The sequence below is a fragment of the Geotrypetes seraphini genome, chromosome 9 (genome assembly GCF_902459505.1).
Source record: "Geotrypetes seraphini chromosome 9, aGeoSer1.1, whole genome shotgun sequence".
Classification (NCBI taxonomy): domain Eukaryota; kingdom Metazoa; phylum Chordata; class Amphibia; order Gymnophiona; family Dermophiidae; genus Geotrypetes; species Geotrypetes seraphini.
The window spans coordinates 146,203,773-146,218,970 of record NC_047092.1 but is presented as its reverse complement, the minus strand read 5'-3'; the positions used below and the strand labels follow the sequence as shown (position 1 = coordinate 146,218,970).

At 42.1% G+C, this 15,198-nt stretch overlaps 1 protein-coding gene across 8 annotated transcripts in view; it reads left to right on the top strand.

The window, feature by feature from the left end:
* The window catches only part of DOCK10 (dedicator of cytokinesis 10), a 432,092-nt gene that overhangs the window by 270,055 nt on the left and 146,839 nt on the right, over positions 1 to 15,198 (top strand). For all 8 annotated transcript variants that reach the window (XM_033958682.1, XM_033958685.1, XM_033958678.1 and 5 more), the window contains 4 exons: positions 1,761 to 1,883; positions 3,071 to 3,153; positions 9,711 to 9,833; positions 12,319 to 12,398. In XM_033958682.1, the coding sequence (XP_033814573.1) occupies positions 1,761 to 1,883; positions 3,071 to 3,153; positions 9,711 to 9,833; positions 12,319 to 12,398 (409 nt within the window). The remainder of the gene's footprint in view (positions 1 to 1,760; positions 1,884 to 3,070; positions 3,154 to 9,710; positions 9,834 to 12,318; positions 12,399 to 15,198) is intronic.

The following is a 15,198-nucleotide window of genomic DNA, read 5'->3' as shown; positions in this document are numbered from 1 at the left end:
ACTATTGAAAATGTGAAAATGAAACAGCACCCCTACTGGCAGGATTGTAAGTGGAGAACTACTGCTTAGCTTAGAAGTGCCAATGACCTGTCATAAGCGAGTGTTCCTAACAATGGGCTTAAACCAGTATTTTATAACAGCATCTGTGTGCACGGTAATCCATCAAAAGCGCACAGGACTTTGGCGCGCCGACAATCCCGCGGTAACATTTGCACGCAGGACAAATGTGCACTGCCGCTTCTGCCATTCCCATTTGCGCTCTGAGGGGGTGGAGGTAACCCCCCCACTATACTTAGAAGTGTTCACACTCCCATGGGGGAACCCCCCTCCCACTACATTGAAAACTCCCAAAGACCGAAAAAAGGAAGGAGAATGGGAGTTTTTAGTGTACTGGGGGTTTCCCCCCAACCCTCACCCAACGGGAGCACGAGCACTTCTAAGTGTAGTCGGGGGGTTACCTCCCCCCACACACACATCCCTCAGAGCGCAAACGGCACTGGAAGAAGCGGCACACATTTGTCTTGCGTAAATGTCACCACGGGATTGTCAGCGCACCAAAGTCCTGCGCATTATAGTTATGGTACCGTGTGTACAGATGTCATTGCAGTACGGACACTCAGCGTTCCCCATCATACCACCTAACACATGGCTTCCAATTATAGAATTGTACCCTAAGTTTGTACCTGAGACAATAAGGGGTTAAGTGTCTTGCTCAAGATTAGAGAATGAGAGCAATTGTCTTTCATCAAAAGTGATGGAACTAATGCGGTTGAGTTTGAGTTTACAGAGATGAGGGGTGGATGGGGTCAAAGCATGTGGGGACGGAGTGGGAAAGGAAACTTTATCCCTTTGCCATTCCCTACTCAAGACCACAAGGATCAATAGTAGGATTTGAAGCAGGCTTCCCTAGTTGTCAGCCAGTGCTCTGTCCACTAGGCCAGTGGTTCCCAACCCTGTCCTGGAGGACCCCCAGGCCAGTCGGATTTTCAGGATAGCCCTAATGAATATGCATGAAGCAGATCTGCATGCCTGGCACCTCCTTTATATGCAGATCGCTCTCATGCATATTCATTAGGGCTATTCTGAAAACCCGACTGGCCTAGGGGTCCTCCAGGACAGGGTTGGGAACCACTGCACTAGGCTACTCCTCCACTGCAGATGTTTTTATTTAGCAAAATTGGAAATGCACACCACGTTTGATAAATGTGTGCACTGCAGATTTGCCTGTACAAATAGCAGCTATCTAAAATAGCTATATATATATATATATATATATATATATATATATATATAGGCAGGAGAGGGCAGCCGGAGCACCGGCGAGTGAAGGAAATCACTCGCAGTATGCTCCGACCGCTTCTTCCTGCACTAAAGTCGAGCCTCACCAATCAGGAGCTGCTGTTATATATATATATATATATATATATAGGGGTGTGTGTGTGTGTTGCCATTTGCTTGTGTAAATAGTTTGAATTGTACACATAAAAGCCACCCAAGACTTCTAAATTGACTTCTCAAATGTATTTGTATATCTGCTTTATATACAGGACTCCTTTAACAAAGGTGTGCTAAGCGTTTTAACACACGCTAACCACGCGCTAGACACTAATGCATGCATGTTAGTCTATGGACGCGTTAGCGGTTTGTGCGTGCATATATTTAGTGCATGCTAAACGCATAGAACACCTTAGTAAAATAGGGGGACAGTCTATTTTCTTTGTTTTAATCACAAGCTTTCATGGACTGTTCTTTTTCTACAGGCCATCTTTTCCATCACTAACCCCCATTCAGAGATTGTTTTGGTTGCAAGGATAGAAAAGGTTCTTATGGGAAGCATCGCTGGCAATGCTGAACCATACATTAAGAATTCAGACTCCACAAAGGTACTACAATAATAACAAATATATTAGAATGTTCTATGTTGTTGCAACAAATTTCCATTTCAATTGGGATAAATGCCTGATTATCAATAATACATTTTTAGTCAACAGTTTGAGGGGTGAATAATGAGCTTATTTTGTAGGTAGACAGAGGTATGAGGATCAATTGAAAAGTTTCTGGCCTGAACAAGAGAGAGTAAGATTAGCATCACAGTTCTATAGCCATCAGACAGATGGCGTTGACAAACGTCTACAGCTAGATTTTCAAGTCACCCTACGGTCCAGTTTTGTCATGTCAGCCTTTTAAAGTGTCATTAAAAAAATCAAAAAGGATAGTAGACTATCAACTGTAATCATTAAATAATTAATAGATAATTTAATTTAGAATGAAGGTTTTATATGTGTAGGGACAAGCCTCAGATTATGGAGTAAATCTTCCCATTCTGGGATTTCTTCAAGAGAAAGAAACCATCTTTTCTCTTACTCTTGATAACATCACCGGCTTGGCAGGTGATAAAATTCACTTCATTTGAAGGGAAAATCACCTACCAAAATTAAATCTGAGTTAGACGCAGTGAATGGTGAGGTCTCTCCTTCATTTTCGATGGACAGGCGTTGCTGATGATGAATGCACCAGAAGTCCAAAAACAGCAAAAGCCGACCAAATGGTTGATGAAGTTCACCAAAGTGTGATGAAAGATTGCCAAATGGTCCTAAATGAGATAGCAGAGGCTGCTGGCGTTTCATCAGAAGATGACTATTTAGAAGAAACTGAGTGTGTGAAAGGTGTCGAGCGAGAGTCCTTTCGAATAGTGAATGAGTGAGCTATATACACTATATGCTAAGTATGGTATTGTGATGTAGCAATTAATTGCAATCAGGTATAACAATATTTGGTATTAAAAATTGGTTGTACATTAACCATCCATTTGCCCAATGGTTCTGTATTGAGTATCTGCACGGTTTAACATGATGAATCCCTTTTTGAAAAGATTCTGTATTTTTGTACATCTGCCTCAGAGAAAGGGAACACTGAGGCCGGAAGGCAACATACTGATAGTTGAGGCCTGTGTATAATGAAACTCTTTTATTGAAATAAAGGCCTAAAGTAATAGATGTCTCAAGAGAAAAGGGAGAAGTGACCACAGGGCATCAGCATCACTAATGGAGCAATGTTTTCCCTTCTGTAGTCAGCTCAGAAAATGCTGAAGCTAACCAAGCAGTTCTGCAGTAAACTGGGGAAATATCGGATGCCATTTGCTTGGTCAGTGAGGTGAGAATATTGTTCATTCACTTGTTCATTACTGTTTCTGATTGCATGTCCTGATTCAAAGAAAGACAGGAAAACATACCTTTATCATCTACTGCAGTGATTCCCCAAACTGTCTAATAATAATAATAACAGTTTATATACCACAATACCGTTAAGTAGGGCAGTGTCTCACAAACTTTGTGATGCCGTGGCACACTAAACTGGTGGACATGGCTCAAGGGCATCCAGAAGTGCATGGTATTGAAGCAATACATCATACTCATGCATGACATCATCACGTTGATGTCCACGCATGCACGAGCCCCTCAGACGGGGCCCTGAGCCATCAAAGGGGGGGGGTGCTGGAAGGGAAGAGGTGTGGAGAGGCGCCGGGGAGGAACTGGTGCCAGCTGACTGCCTACAGCAGGGGTAGGGAACTCCGGTCCTCGAGAGCCATATTCCAGTCGGGTTTTCAGGATTTCCCCAATGAATATGCATATTTATTGGGGAAATCCTGAAAACCCAACTGGAATACGGCTCTCGAGGACCGGAGTTCCCTACCTACCTGGCCTACAGGATGTGCCTCTTGCCATGAGAGGCACGTCCTGTAGGCAGTCAGCTGGCACCGGTACCTCTTCTCCTCCCCAGCATCTCACGGCACACCTGGAATCTCGGGTGGCACACAGTTTGTGATACACTGGTCTAGGGGAACCCCATCCAATCAGGTTTTCAGGATGTCCACAATAAATAGATTTGCATGCATTGCCTCCATTGCATGCACATGCAACTCTTATGTAAATATTCTTTGTGGGAATCCTGAAAACCTGACTGGCTGAGGTTCCCCACGGACAAGTTTTGGGAACCACTGGTCTACTGATATGCGATGAACAATCACAATGTCTTAGAATCCAATGTTTTACAACTGAGTAAATCTCTGGGATCAGATTAAATATGTCCACTGTCACTTAAATATCAATACACCTTTCAAAAAAAAATCACACATCTGTACCATGCCATAAGTCAGGTTTGTCCAAGTTCAGTCCTCCAGGTTACAAACAAGTCAGGTTTTAGGACATTCCTGCTGAAATTAACAGATGTGAATGAAATTTGGATGCCTACCACCCCCATGTTTTATATGTGGGAGGTGCTCTATAAAATGACCTCAATGCGTGCATTTTCCTAGAGATATTCCAATGATGAAATTAGGGAAGAGGAAGTAAGAATGACATGGAATCAAATTTTTCCCTGTCCCCGTGGGAACTTATTTTCCCATCCCCACGAGTTCTTTTCCTGTCCCTGCCCCATTCCTGCAAGCTCCATCAAGCCTCAAACACTTTAAAACCACAAGTGTTCGAGGCTTGTGCGGTTAAGGCAGCGCTTACAGGAATGGGACAGGGACAGCGACAGAAGTCGCTGGAATGGAAGAGGGAAATTGAGTTTCTGCAGGGATGGGGACAAAATTTGTCCCTGTGTCGTTCTCTAGTAAGGAGTCGGACCCAAGTAGTTTTGCATTGTATAACTGTCATTTTGCTCTGGCACAATTCTCTACAGTTCATAGGACATTCTTTCTCTCTGAAGATTAGTTCAAAAGCCATAAGATAAAGCATCTACAGACTTTTCACCTGCCTGTAAAGTTTTGAACATTGCCCAGTAAGGGTATGTGTAAACACCCAGTAAAAATAATTGATTTCTTATCTGCATTGGACTAACTTGTAAACAGTATTATAGTTTTTTTGTTTGGGATTTTTTTTAAAAATTTTTTTCTTAAAGCCTAGAATGTGTACAAAAGACCTTTTTGCACAGAAGTAAAAATAAATATACGTAGTTCTCAAATATGGTTTGTGATGCTGTAATAGAGAAACTAACACAAAGGGCTCCTTTTACGAAGGTGCGCTAGCGTTTTCAGCAGTGCGCGCAAGCCGAAAAACTGCCGCCTGTTTAAAAGGAGGCGGTAGCGGCTAGCGCGCGCTAAAAGCGCTAGCGCACCTTTGTAAAAGGAGCCCAAAGACTCAATAGAAGCATTAACTTTTCTTACCAATTATCAGGCATAGTTACAGTCACATGACCTCTGTCTGTCTCCCACCCCCTTCCTAAAGCCTAGATGAGTTTGTACTAGAGTAACTATATTGTTTCTTCACTAGCCTGATGAAGAAAGGTTAAGTCTTGAAAGCTTCTGAACAATAAGTTGATCCAATGAATTGTTATCACCTACAACTTGTTGACCTTTATTTCCTATTATTGGAGCTGAAGGGGAAAATAGATTTGATGGACCATTTAGTCTTTCTCAGTCCTCATATTCTGAATTTCTATGTTTAATAAGCTACTGAGCTCTACATTTTGATTATCTGAGACCTTTACAGTCTGATGTTCAAGCTGACTAATACATTCACCAGTGACTGGTGTGCATAGAAGTCTGCTACACTCCTCCCTCTCTATTCACGGGGGTTAGGGGCAGAGCCAGCCCGCGAATATGGAAAATTTGCGATAACGTTTGGGCTGACTCTGACCCATCCCCACCTCCCTCCCGGGTCCCAGACCTTACCTGGTGGTATAGCGGTGACTCGGGGCAGGGGCGATCTAACTACACTCCTGCCTCATGCAGATCCGTCATCCAAAATGGTTGCCGGAAGTTCCCTTGGTCTCTCGAGACTACAACAGGAACTCCCAGCAGCCATTTTGGAGGATCTGTCTACACGGGGGAGTGTAGGAAGATCGTTCCTGCCCCAAGTCACCACTAGACAAGCAGATAAGGCCCATGGGTAAGAATATTATTAGAGGGGTGACGAGATTAGTGCGAGAATGTTCATTTCACGGAGGTAGCTTAGTGAATGGGGTGGGTATATCGGCATTGTTAAAGTGTTGGGAACTCTGAGTAGCTTTAGATTCGTAGATGTCTTTTCTAAAAGCGTGCTATAAATGGTAGCGGTAGTCCAACAGACTAACGATGACTAGAAATGCTGTTTGGGCTCTGTCCAACCTGTGCAGAGGGAAGAACCCTCCTCCTGTAACTTTGATCGCTGCCCGATCTTTCCACCTGCTTGCCCATGTAGGAAGATCACTCTCAGTAAGGTCTGGGGGGGTCAGGGATGGAGCGATTCACTTGGGGGGGTTCTGGGCCCAAAAAACGTCAATAACCGAATCTGTAAATACCGAAACTGCTAATATGGAGGGAGGAGTGAATTTATTTATTTTTTATTGCTAATTAGCTCTACATTATGGAGGAAATTCAATAAACAGTGGCAAAACTTGGGTGCCACAAAAAATTGGCGCTAAGTACTATTCTATAAAGAACATGCACCATATATAGAATATTGTTTTGCATGGATCCCGCACCTAACTTTTGGGCACCGTGGTGGAACCTAAGTTAAGCATGATTCAGAATGTCCCCAACAGGGGGAGAGTGTGGTACAGTGGTTAAATCTATAGCCTCAGCATCCTGAGGTTGTGGGTTCAAACCCATGCTGCTCCTTGTGACCTTGGGCAAGCCACTTAATCCCCCCATTGCCCCTGGTACATTAGATAGAGTGTGAGTCCACCAAGATAGATAGAAAAATGCTTGAGTACCTGCATAAATTCATGTAAACTGTTCTGAGCTCCCATGGGAGAACAGTATAGAAAATTAACTAAATAAACAAAACATACTCATGGTAGAGGAAGAAAGACACTGAGAATGGTAGAACCCTGAAGGGGGAGGAGAGGGTGGCAAGGAAATAGATTTGAGGATAGATATAACAGAGGGTAGAAATATGGTAATCGATGTACATTGAAGAAGAATTAGCCGATGACAGGAAATAAAAAAAAATCTAGAACCAACATGATGGAAAAATAAAGCAACCAGACAACAAAGGTAGAAGAAAAACATTTTGTTTTAGATGGAATACGGATAATAATTAGCAAAAATATTGGAGTTAAGTGCTGTGCCTTATAGAATAGTGCGCATCCAGATGCATGCACAAATTTAAATGTGTGCCAATAAACATCAATAATTAGTTGTTAATACACAATTATTGATAGTTCAGAGCTCGTTATCCAATTTATTTGCATGCGCATCTTGGAAATGCACCCAAAGTTGGGCGTGCAAATTTGGGCACCATATTTAAAATCTGGGGGTATCTGTGAAAAGATAGAAAGAAGACAAAGCAGGGATAGTACTGTGAAAATTATGCAGCTGGGCCCTGATTCTATAAACAGCATCTAAATTGTAGGCACTGTTCAGCACATGCCTAGAATCATGCCTAGTGGCGCCTAAGCAGCCTTAGGCACACTGCAATTTAGGCCAGGGTTTTCTTGGCCTAAATCAGTGGTTCCCAAACCTGTCCTGGGGGACCCCCAGCCAGTCAGGTTTTCAAGATATCCCTAATGAATATGCATGAGAGAGATTTGCATATAATGGAAGTGACAGGTATGCAAATCTCTCTTATGCATATTCATTAGGGATATCTTGAAAACCTGACTGGCTGGGGGTCCCCCAGGACAGGTTTGGGAACCACTGGCCTAAATGAATGTTCCTAAGGTAGATGCCTACCAGTGCCTAAGACAAATCCATCCCTATCACACCTAATCACACCTACTTTCTTGGAGCTGTTACCGCCACAGCCAGTGCTAAAAACTGCGCTACAGTTTTATAAAAGGGGGGGAGGGGGTAAGTTAGATGCCTAGAATGGTTAGGTGTGTTGATCTAGGCGCTTAACTTTAGGCATCTCTTATACAATCAGAACCATAGTGGTGATTTTCATTCACTATCTAGATAAGCTATAAGTTTAGTTTAGAACTGCTGAATAGAGGCAGTGATGGTTTTGCACAATACATATACAGGGTGGGCCACGGAAAATTAGCCCATCTCTAATACCGATGCCAGAAAGATGGTGTTCTCCCTGGAAGAGCAAATAGTGATTGTGGAAGGCTATATGCAAAGCGGATTGATTAAGGAAACATAAGAGGCCTTCACCGATAAGTACCCAGGAACAAAACCACCAGCTAAATGTTGTATTCAGAGTCTGGTTCGGAAATGGCACAATCCAACTCTGTCTAAAGTCATCCTTGACGTTCAGCAGTGGATTGCAATTAGCCCCTGAAAACCAACTCGAAGACTCTCTCACCATCTGTTCTAACTTGTGGGTAAGTGAATAAAAACAATCCATTTGCTTGTTCATCTTGTCAAACAACCGCCAGAGGCAGGCTACTTTTCCGTGGCCCACCCTGTATTAGTATCACTCAGCACAAGTATAGTGGCACTAAATATGCATAACAATTTAAGGGGGGGGAGTTATCAATGTGGGCTACTGTTAAGATGCGTTATTTTACAAGTCATTCTGTTGGAGTACAGGTCCCATTTATACAATGAGATCCTGTGTAAAATAGCAAGAGTTGTGGTTAAAAATAAAATAAAACTACAGGGGTCATTTCATAAATAATGCACACTTTTTTTATTTTTTTTATTTTCATGTTTTATTTTATTTTTTTTCAAGTATTTCTTTACAATCCTTCAATATAGTCTCCCTGCTTTGCAATGACCAAGTCCCAACGTCCGGGACAAGACACCGTTTTTGTTCAGTTGCCGAATGGCTCGGGTAATGGTGGAAGAAAGCTCTTCCAGAGATGCAAAACGATGTCCACACATAGGTTGTTTCAACTTTGGAAAAAGGTCGAAGTCTGGTGGACTCATGTCTGGACTGTAGGAAGCATGAGGTAACACCTCCCAGCCGTATTTGTGTAGTTTTTCAATGACGACATTCCCTATGTGCGGGCGAGCATTGTCATGAAGAATGAGTGGCTCAGCCAAGAGCAACTGAGGTTGGGTTTTGTGCTTTTTTCTGCACATTTTTTGCAAAAAATCATGATAATACACTGCTGTGACACTTCTTCCACATGGAACTTTGCCTGTAATGATGATGCCTTCATGATCATAAGCAAATATCATCATTTGTTTGACTTTTGATTGAGCTCGTTGAAATGTTTTTGGCCGTGGGGAAGATGGAGCTCTCCACTCGTCATTGAAAAACTACACAAATATGACTGGGAGGTGTTACCTCATGCTCCAGACATGAGTCCACCAGACTTCGACCTTTTTCCAAAGTTGAAACAACCTATGCGTGGACATCGTTTTGCATCTCTGGAAGAGCTTTCTAATGCCGGTGCCCGAGCCATTCGGTAACTGAACAAAAACGGTGTCTTGGATGAAATAATGAAGCTTCCCGGACGTTGGGACTTGGTCATTGCAAAGCAGAGAGACTATATTGAAGGATTGTAAAGAAATACTTGAAAAAAAAATAAAACATGTAAATAAAAAAAAAAAAATAGTGTGCATTATTTATGAAATGACCCTCATACAATGATAGCTCACATTATAAATTCCCCCCTGCATTCCAACACAGGAGTTTAAATTATTGCCGCTGAAAATTCACTCATTTATTTTTTTGTGATATTCTTGTGTATACCTTGAGGCTTTCCCTTTTCTTTAAATTTTAAGAAAAATATGCATCAAATCTACCACAAAAGTTGACTATAGACAATTGTAGTGTCAACCACTAACAAGGAGAATGTCATGTCCTTTTTTTATTCTCTTTATTTCTCCCCAGACCAGTTTTTAAGGACAATCATGGAACTATTGATCGAGACTCTCGATTCTCTCCTTTATTCAGACAAGAGAGCAACAAGATCTCAACTGAAGATCTACTTAAACTAGTGGCAGAATATAGAAGGTCTGTATAAGTAATCGCGTTACTCTAAGCTATGAAGCCCCATTTTGCATAGGATGTCTAGGTAGGAATTGAAAAAAAGACAAACCCACCACACACACAAGTTGAAAAACCAACAACAAAAGTGGAGAATATCAATATCATAAAAATATCAATAATATCACTATGACTATGAAAATCTTTATGAAAAGGAGGAAAAAAGACCTCAGATTCCCTTCAGAAGCGAGTTAAACAATACATTCCTATTGAATCGGGTAACATCAATCATAGGTCAGAAAAAAACCTCCTTATAATCTTAAATCCTAATACAATTATGTCTTCATTATAATTATGTTGTTGAAGAATGGGATTAATGCCGGCCTCATGAAAAAAAGATTAAAATGGGATTATTTTAGTATCCCTTTTTTGAGAAAGGGCTGTAGTACAGGATGGTCATCCATAGACTTTCTTTCTCCATGTGCATAGAAAAAGGTAGAACCTGTGGACCGAAAACCGTTTTATCTTACACCATGGTTACTTTCTCTCTTTAGCACTGTTATTTTGTTCTGTTACTTCAAGTAGCACATTACCAGTATATTGGGGGTCATTTTGTGGGTTCTAGGATGATTCATTATGGCCACTTAAGAGCCGCCATTTCAGCGCAGCCCTTTCATCGCGGTACTGTTCAGCACCACCCTTTTATCATGGGACTGTTCATCGAAGCCCTTCATGCTGAATCAAGGTGGAGTGCTGATGAGGGGCTTTGCGGGGCCTTGCTGGATGAAGGTGGAGTGCTGATGTGTATGGTAGACATTGCTGAATTGAGATGGAGTCCTGGATCGGGAGGGGAGCATTGGTGGATCGAGTTGGAGTGCTGGATTGGGATTGTGTGGGGGACATTGCTGGATCGAGGTGGAGTGTTGATGGGGGTACAGGGGGTAATGCTCCCCCCATGATTGCTGATGGGAGGTGGGGGAGGTTGGGGGGGCATTGCCCCCCACCACATGCGCCACATGCTGGAGCCCAGGGCAGCGATGAACAGTCCCACGATGGAATGTACAATGAAAGGGCCATGATGAACTGGCGTATGGTTACCAGATTTTTGGGAATGAAAATCCAGACCCATGGTCCTGCCCCCAGGCTGTCCCCGTTCTGCCCGAGCCACGCCCCATTCCACCCCAGCCCCACCCCCCTCAACCTGGTTGCTTGGGAGGGCATCTGCGCATGTGCTGGTGTGATGCGATGATGTCACACGCATGTGCGTATGCACATATCATCACTGTATTGCATTGGTGCATGCGCAGATGCCGTCCCTACATTACTGCTACCTTGGAAGGCTTTTCAAAACCTAGACAAAGTGCCGGGTTTTGAAAAGCGGTCCAAAACCCCAGACATGTTCTCAAAAAGGAAGACATGTCCAGAGAAATCCAGATGTCTGGTAACCCTAAACTGGCGGCTCTTAAACACCCGCAATGAATTGTCCTAGACCCTACAGAATGACCACCAATATACTGATAATGTGTACTTGAAATAACAGTCTGTTCTTTCCAAAGATGGTCAGCTTTATATTGTTATTTATACTCGTGGCTGTACAGTATTAAATATTCAAATAAATGCACTCCGAGTCAATTTCTAACTCTTATAGCTTAACATAATGTTAACACAGGCCTCAGTCACACCCCCGTCCTCCGCAGAATCATTTTAGCGGGAATTTTCAGGTGTTAAATCCTCACTGGCCTTCCCTTAATAAATAATTTCTAAATAATTTTTAAGTTCAAGTTATTTATAAGTCAGAAAACATAATTTTAACTTAGCTTAGTTTTAGAAATTATTTGTTAAGGGAAGGCCGGTGAGGATGTAACGCCCGAAAATCCCCGGTAAAAGAAAATGATTCTGCGGAGGAGGGGGTGTAACTGAGGCCTGTGTTAACATTATGTTAAGCTATAAGAGTTAGAAATTGACTCGGAGTGCATTTATTTGAATATTGAATACGTGAAATAACAGAACAAAATAACATTGCTAAAGAGAGAAAGAAACCATGGTGTAAGATAAAACGGTTTTCAGTCCATCAGTTCTACCTTTTTCTATGTACGTGGAGAAAGAAAGTCTATGGATGACCATCCTGTACTACAGCCCTTTCTTAAAAAAGGAATACCAAAATAATCCCATTTTAACTTTTCTTTCATGATGCCGGCACTGATCCCAGAATCAGGAAGGAAGGAAAGCGGCAGCTTAAGGTTCTGCCAGCAGCCTGCCAAGCAAAATTAGCACAATTATCTCTCCAAGGTGCAGCACATAACTTTATCCCCATACAATAAAGCGCTCGTGAGGTAGATGGGCTGAATACGCAAAGGCAAGGTTATTATTAGGAATAAGTGCACATTTCATTCTGAGTTCAAGAGCAGTGTGGATAATCTGTTGAGCTTTCTGCGATGACAAGGATCCTTTCCTTTATTGTTCTTCATTCTGCTAACGTCACAATAAACCTCATTCTTTTCAATGTTTATAGGGCAGAGAAGATTAGCAAAGTACAAACCATTCCTGGGAACCTGGATGTGGTGGTAGATTGTGTACCCTTGGAGTACTCGAGTAAGATAATCTGCTCTTAACTACACTTCGTTTCTTTTGAAAACCTGTATGCAATGTATTTTCTACAGCATCAGCCAGTCCCTCTAAAGGGGTAAATCTATAACAATGTGCCTATATATATATAGGCTCCGAGTGTGCCTAATTGAACCATATTCTATAAAAGAAAATTGGCACCAACTTTCCTGTATAGAATATTAAGGGCTCATAATCGAAACAGAAATACATCTAAAACTACGGCTAAATCGGCACTTGGATGACCTTAAAGACAGGTCGTCCAAGTGACGATAATCGAAACGGGTTTTAGATGTATCTAAAAACAGCTTAGGCCTTTTCAGTGCCGCTGTACACCCAGAGCTGAAAGGAGCATTTTAAGAGGAGTGGTGAGGGCGGGATTTGGGCTGACCTAGACTTAGTCATACTGCAAGTATAACCGAAAGTTTAACGAGACCGCCTAGACGGAACTTATACGTAGTGATTTAGGTGATCTAAAAACAGGTCTAAATGCCCAGAAGGTATCCAAAGTAACCAGATAACCACTGCAGACACAAAGTACAGGCCCCCACACTCTCCCCCAGTGATCACTGACCCCCCTCCCCCCACTGCTGCCATAAAAATCAGAATAAAAACGTTACTACCTGCCTCCAGAACATCAGCACTTGGCATAGGAAAGCCTAGTAGAGCTACACAGAGGTGGCTTAAGTAGTCTGGGGGGGTGGGCTAGTGAACCATAAAGAGGAGGACTCAGGCCCACAAGCCACTCTAACTGCATTCATGGTGAAACATGTGCATCCCCAAAAACCCTATTGTACTGTCATATAGGTGCCACCTGCTGCCATAAGGGCTATTGGGATGGTAGACAGGTGGGTCTAGTAGGTTTAGGGGGGCTCACCATGGATCTATAAGGGAGTTTTGGTGAGATGTTTATCTGGCACCCTTTTTGTGAAGTTTGCAGCAGTGCCCTGTAAGGTGCCTCCCTACTCTGATGCCATGTCTGGGTGGCCAGTCCATCACTTGCTGGCCCCTCCCATGTCCAAAAGGTCTTGTTTTAGGCATTTTTGACTTGTACGAATTTTGGGACGAGAATGGATTATAAAGATAGATGACTTAGCGGTCTAGATGATCAAACTACTGGAAGTACAAGTAGACAATTCTTGAAAAAATATATATTTTGGACATATTTTTCAAGAATGGACTTTGGACATGTCCGACTTTGGGCGACTAGCAAGTAGGGCCAAAACAGACTTAGACGTATGTTTTGATTATGCCCCTCTTAGTGTATATAAACATCACTATCACTACTATTTATATAATGACCATTCTGAAATTGGAAATAAGTATTGAAATTAAGTGGAGAGAAAAACCTCAATAATAAGACACTTCATTCAGCTCTTTATAGGCAGGGGCACATAATTACAATCATAAGTCAGAAGAAGCATGGCACCATTTTCTCCAGTGAGGAGCCATTTGTAGGAGCCTCCCTCTGACACAGCAATAGCAAAATAGGGATTCCGTGTTGGGGTTCAAAAATATAGTTTTTTTGATATCCGTGGATTTATACTATATTGAGCATGGTGACCATTTTAAAGAGAAGTGACTTTGGATCAAGTGCTTCTGCTTATGGAAGAATGGTTGATTTCTGAATTTGGAAAGCTGCAGTACAAGATAAGTGGAGGTTTTTTTTTCTGACTTATGATGGCAGTTATACACCCCTGCCTATAAAGCGCTGAATGTAAGTGGAGGGTGCCTTACTACTGAGGACTTTTTTCTCCACTTAATTTATGAATAGCTATTTCCAATTTCAGAACAGTCATTATATAAATAGTAGTGGTGTTTATGGCATTATGACTTGTGCTAGTGTTTTTGTTTAGAATATTAGCGTATCATGTGTATGTACTTGAGACTAAGGGCTTCTTTTACGAAGGTGCGCTAGCGTTTTTAGGGCACGCAAGCCGAAAAACTACCCGCCTGCTCAAGAGGAGGCAGTTACGGCTACTGCGCACGGCATTTTAGCGCGTGCTATTCGGTGTGTTAAGGCCCTAATGCGCCTTCGTAAAAGGATCCCTAAATGTTAGAGCTATGCACATAAAGCTACAGTATAGTATACCATAGGTTACTCACCCAAGTGGAGTCCTGTGTAGAACCCACCCATGTGTATGTCCAACTGTCAAATATGTGGCAAGTAATATACTGTATGTGTGCATTTGCAGACTAATATTTGAGCATATTTACACATTTGTGTATATATGCTGGCATTCTAGTGATTTATGCATTTACAGGGCACCTAAATTTAGACACCCCCCATGTTACAGAATTACCCTATGAGTGGCATGATGCCTCCACCTTGATGTAGCATAACTTTCTCTATAAATATCTATAACATTTACCAAAGAAGATGTGAATTTTGCAGAAAAGAAAGGATTTGCACAACTAACGTCACTACATATCTTTGTAAATAAAATGCAATTAGAGTTTCAATATTCATCAGATTTACATGCAATAAAATAATTAAAAGCAGATTACATATAGGGTTGCATTCAGTAAATGGTGTGGAAAATTGTGCACCAGAAAGCTCCATGTTAAACTAGTGTTCTATAAAGGGCGTTCTGCGCAGAGCGCCCTTTATAGAATAGCGCTTAGAGTGGATTCCTGAACCCAACTTTAGGCGTCAGCATTTATGCCTGCTGAAACCTGGTGTAAACACTGGCACCTAATTTTCTGGAGTTGAGCACACAAATGATAGTATTCAATAACATTGCATCCAATTTCAAGGAACGCCCCCTGATCTGCCTGTACTCCTCCC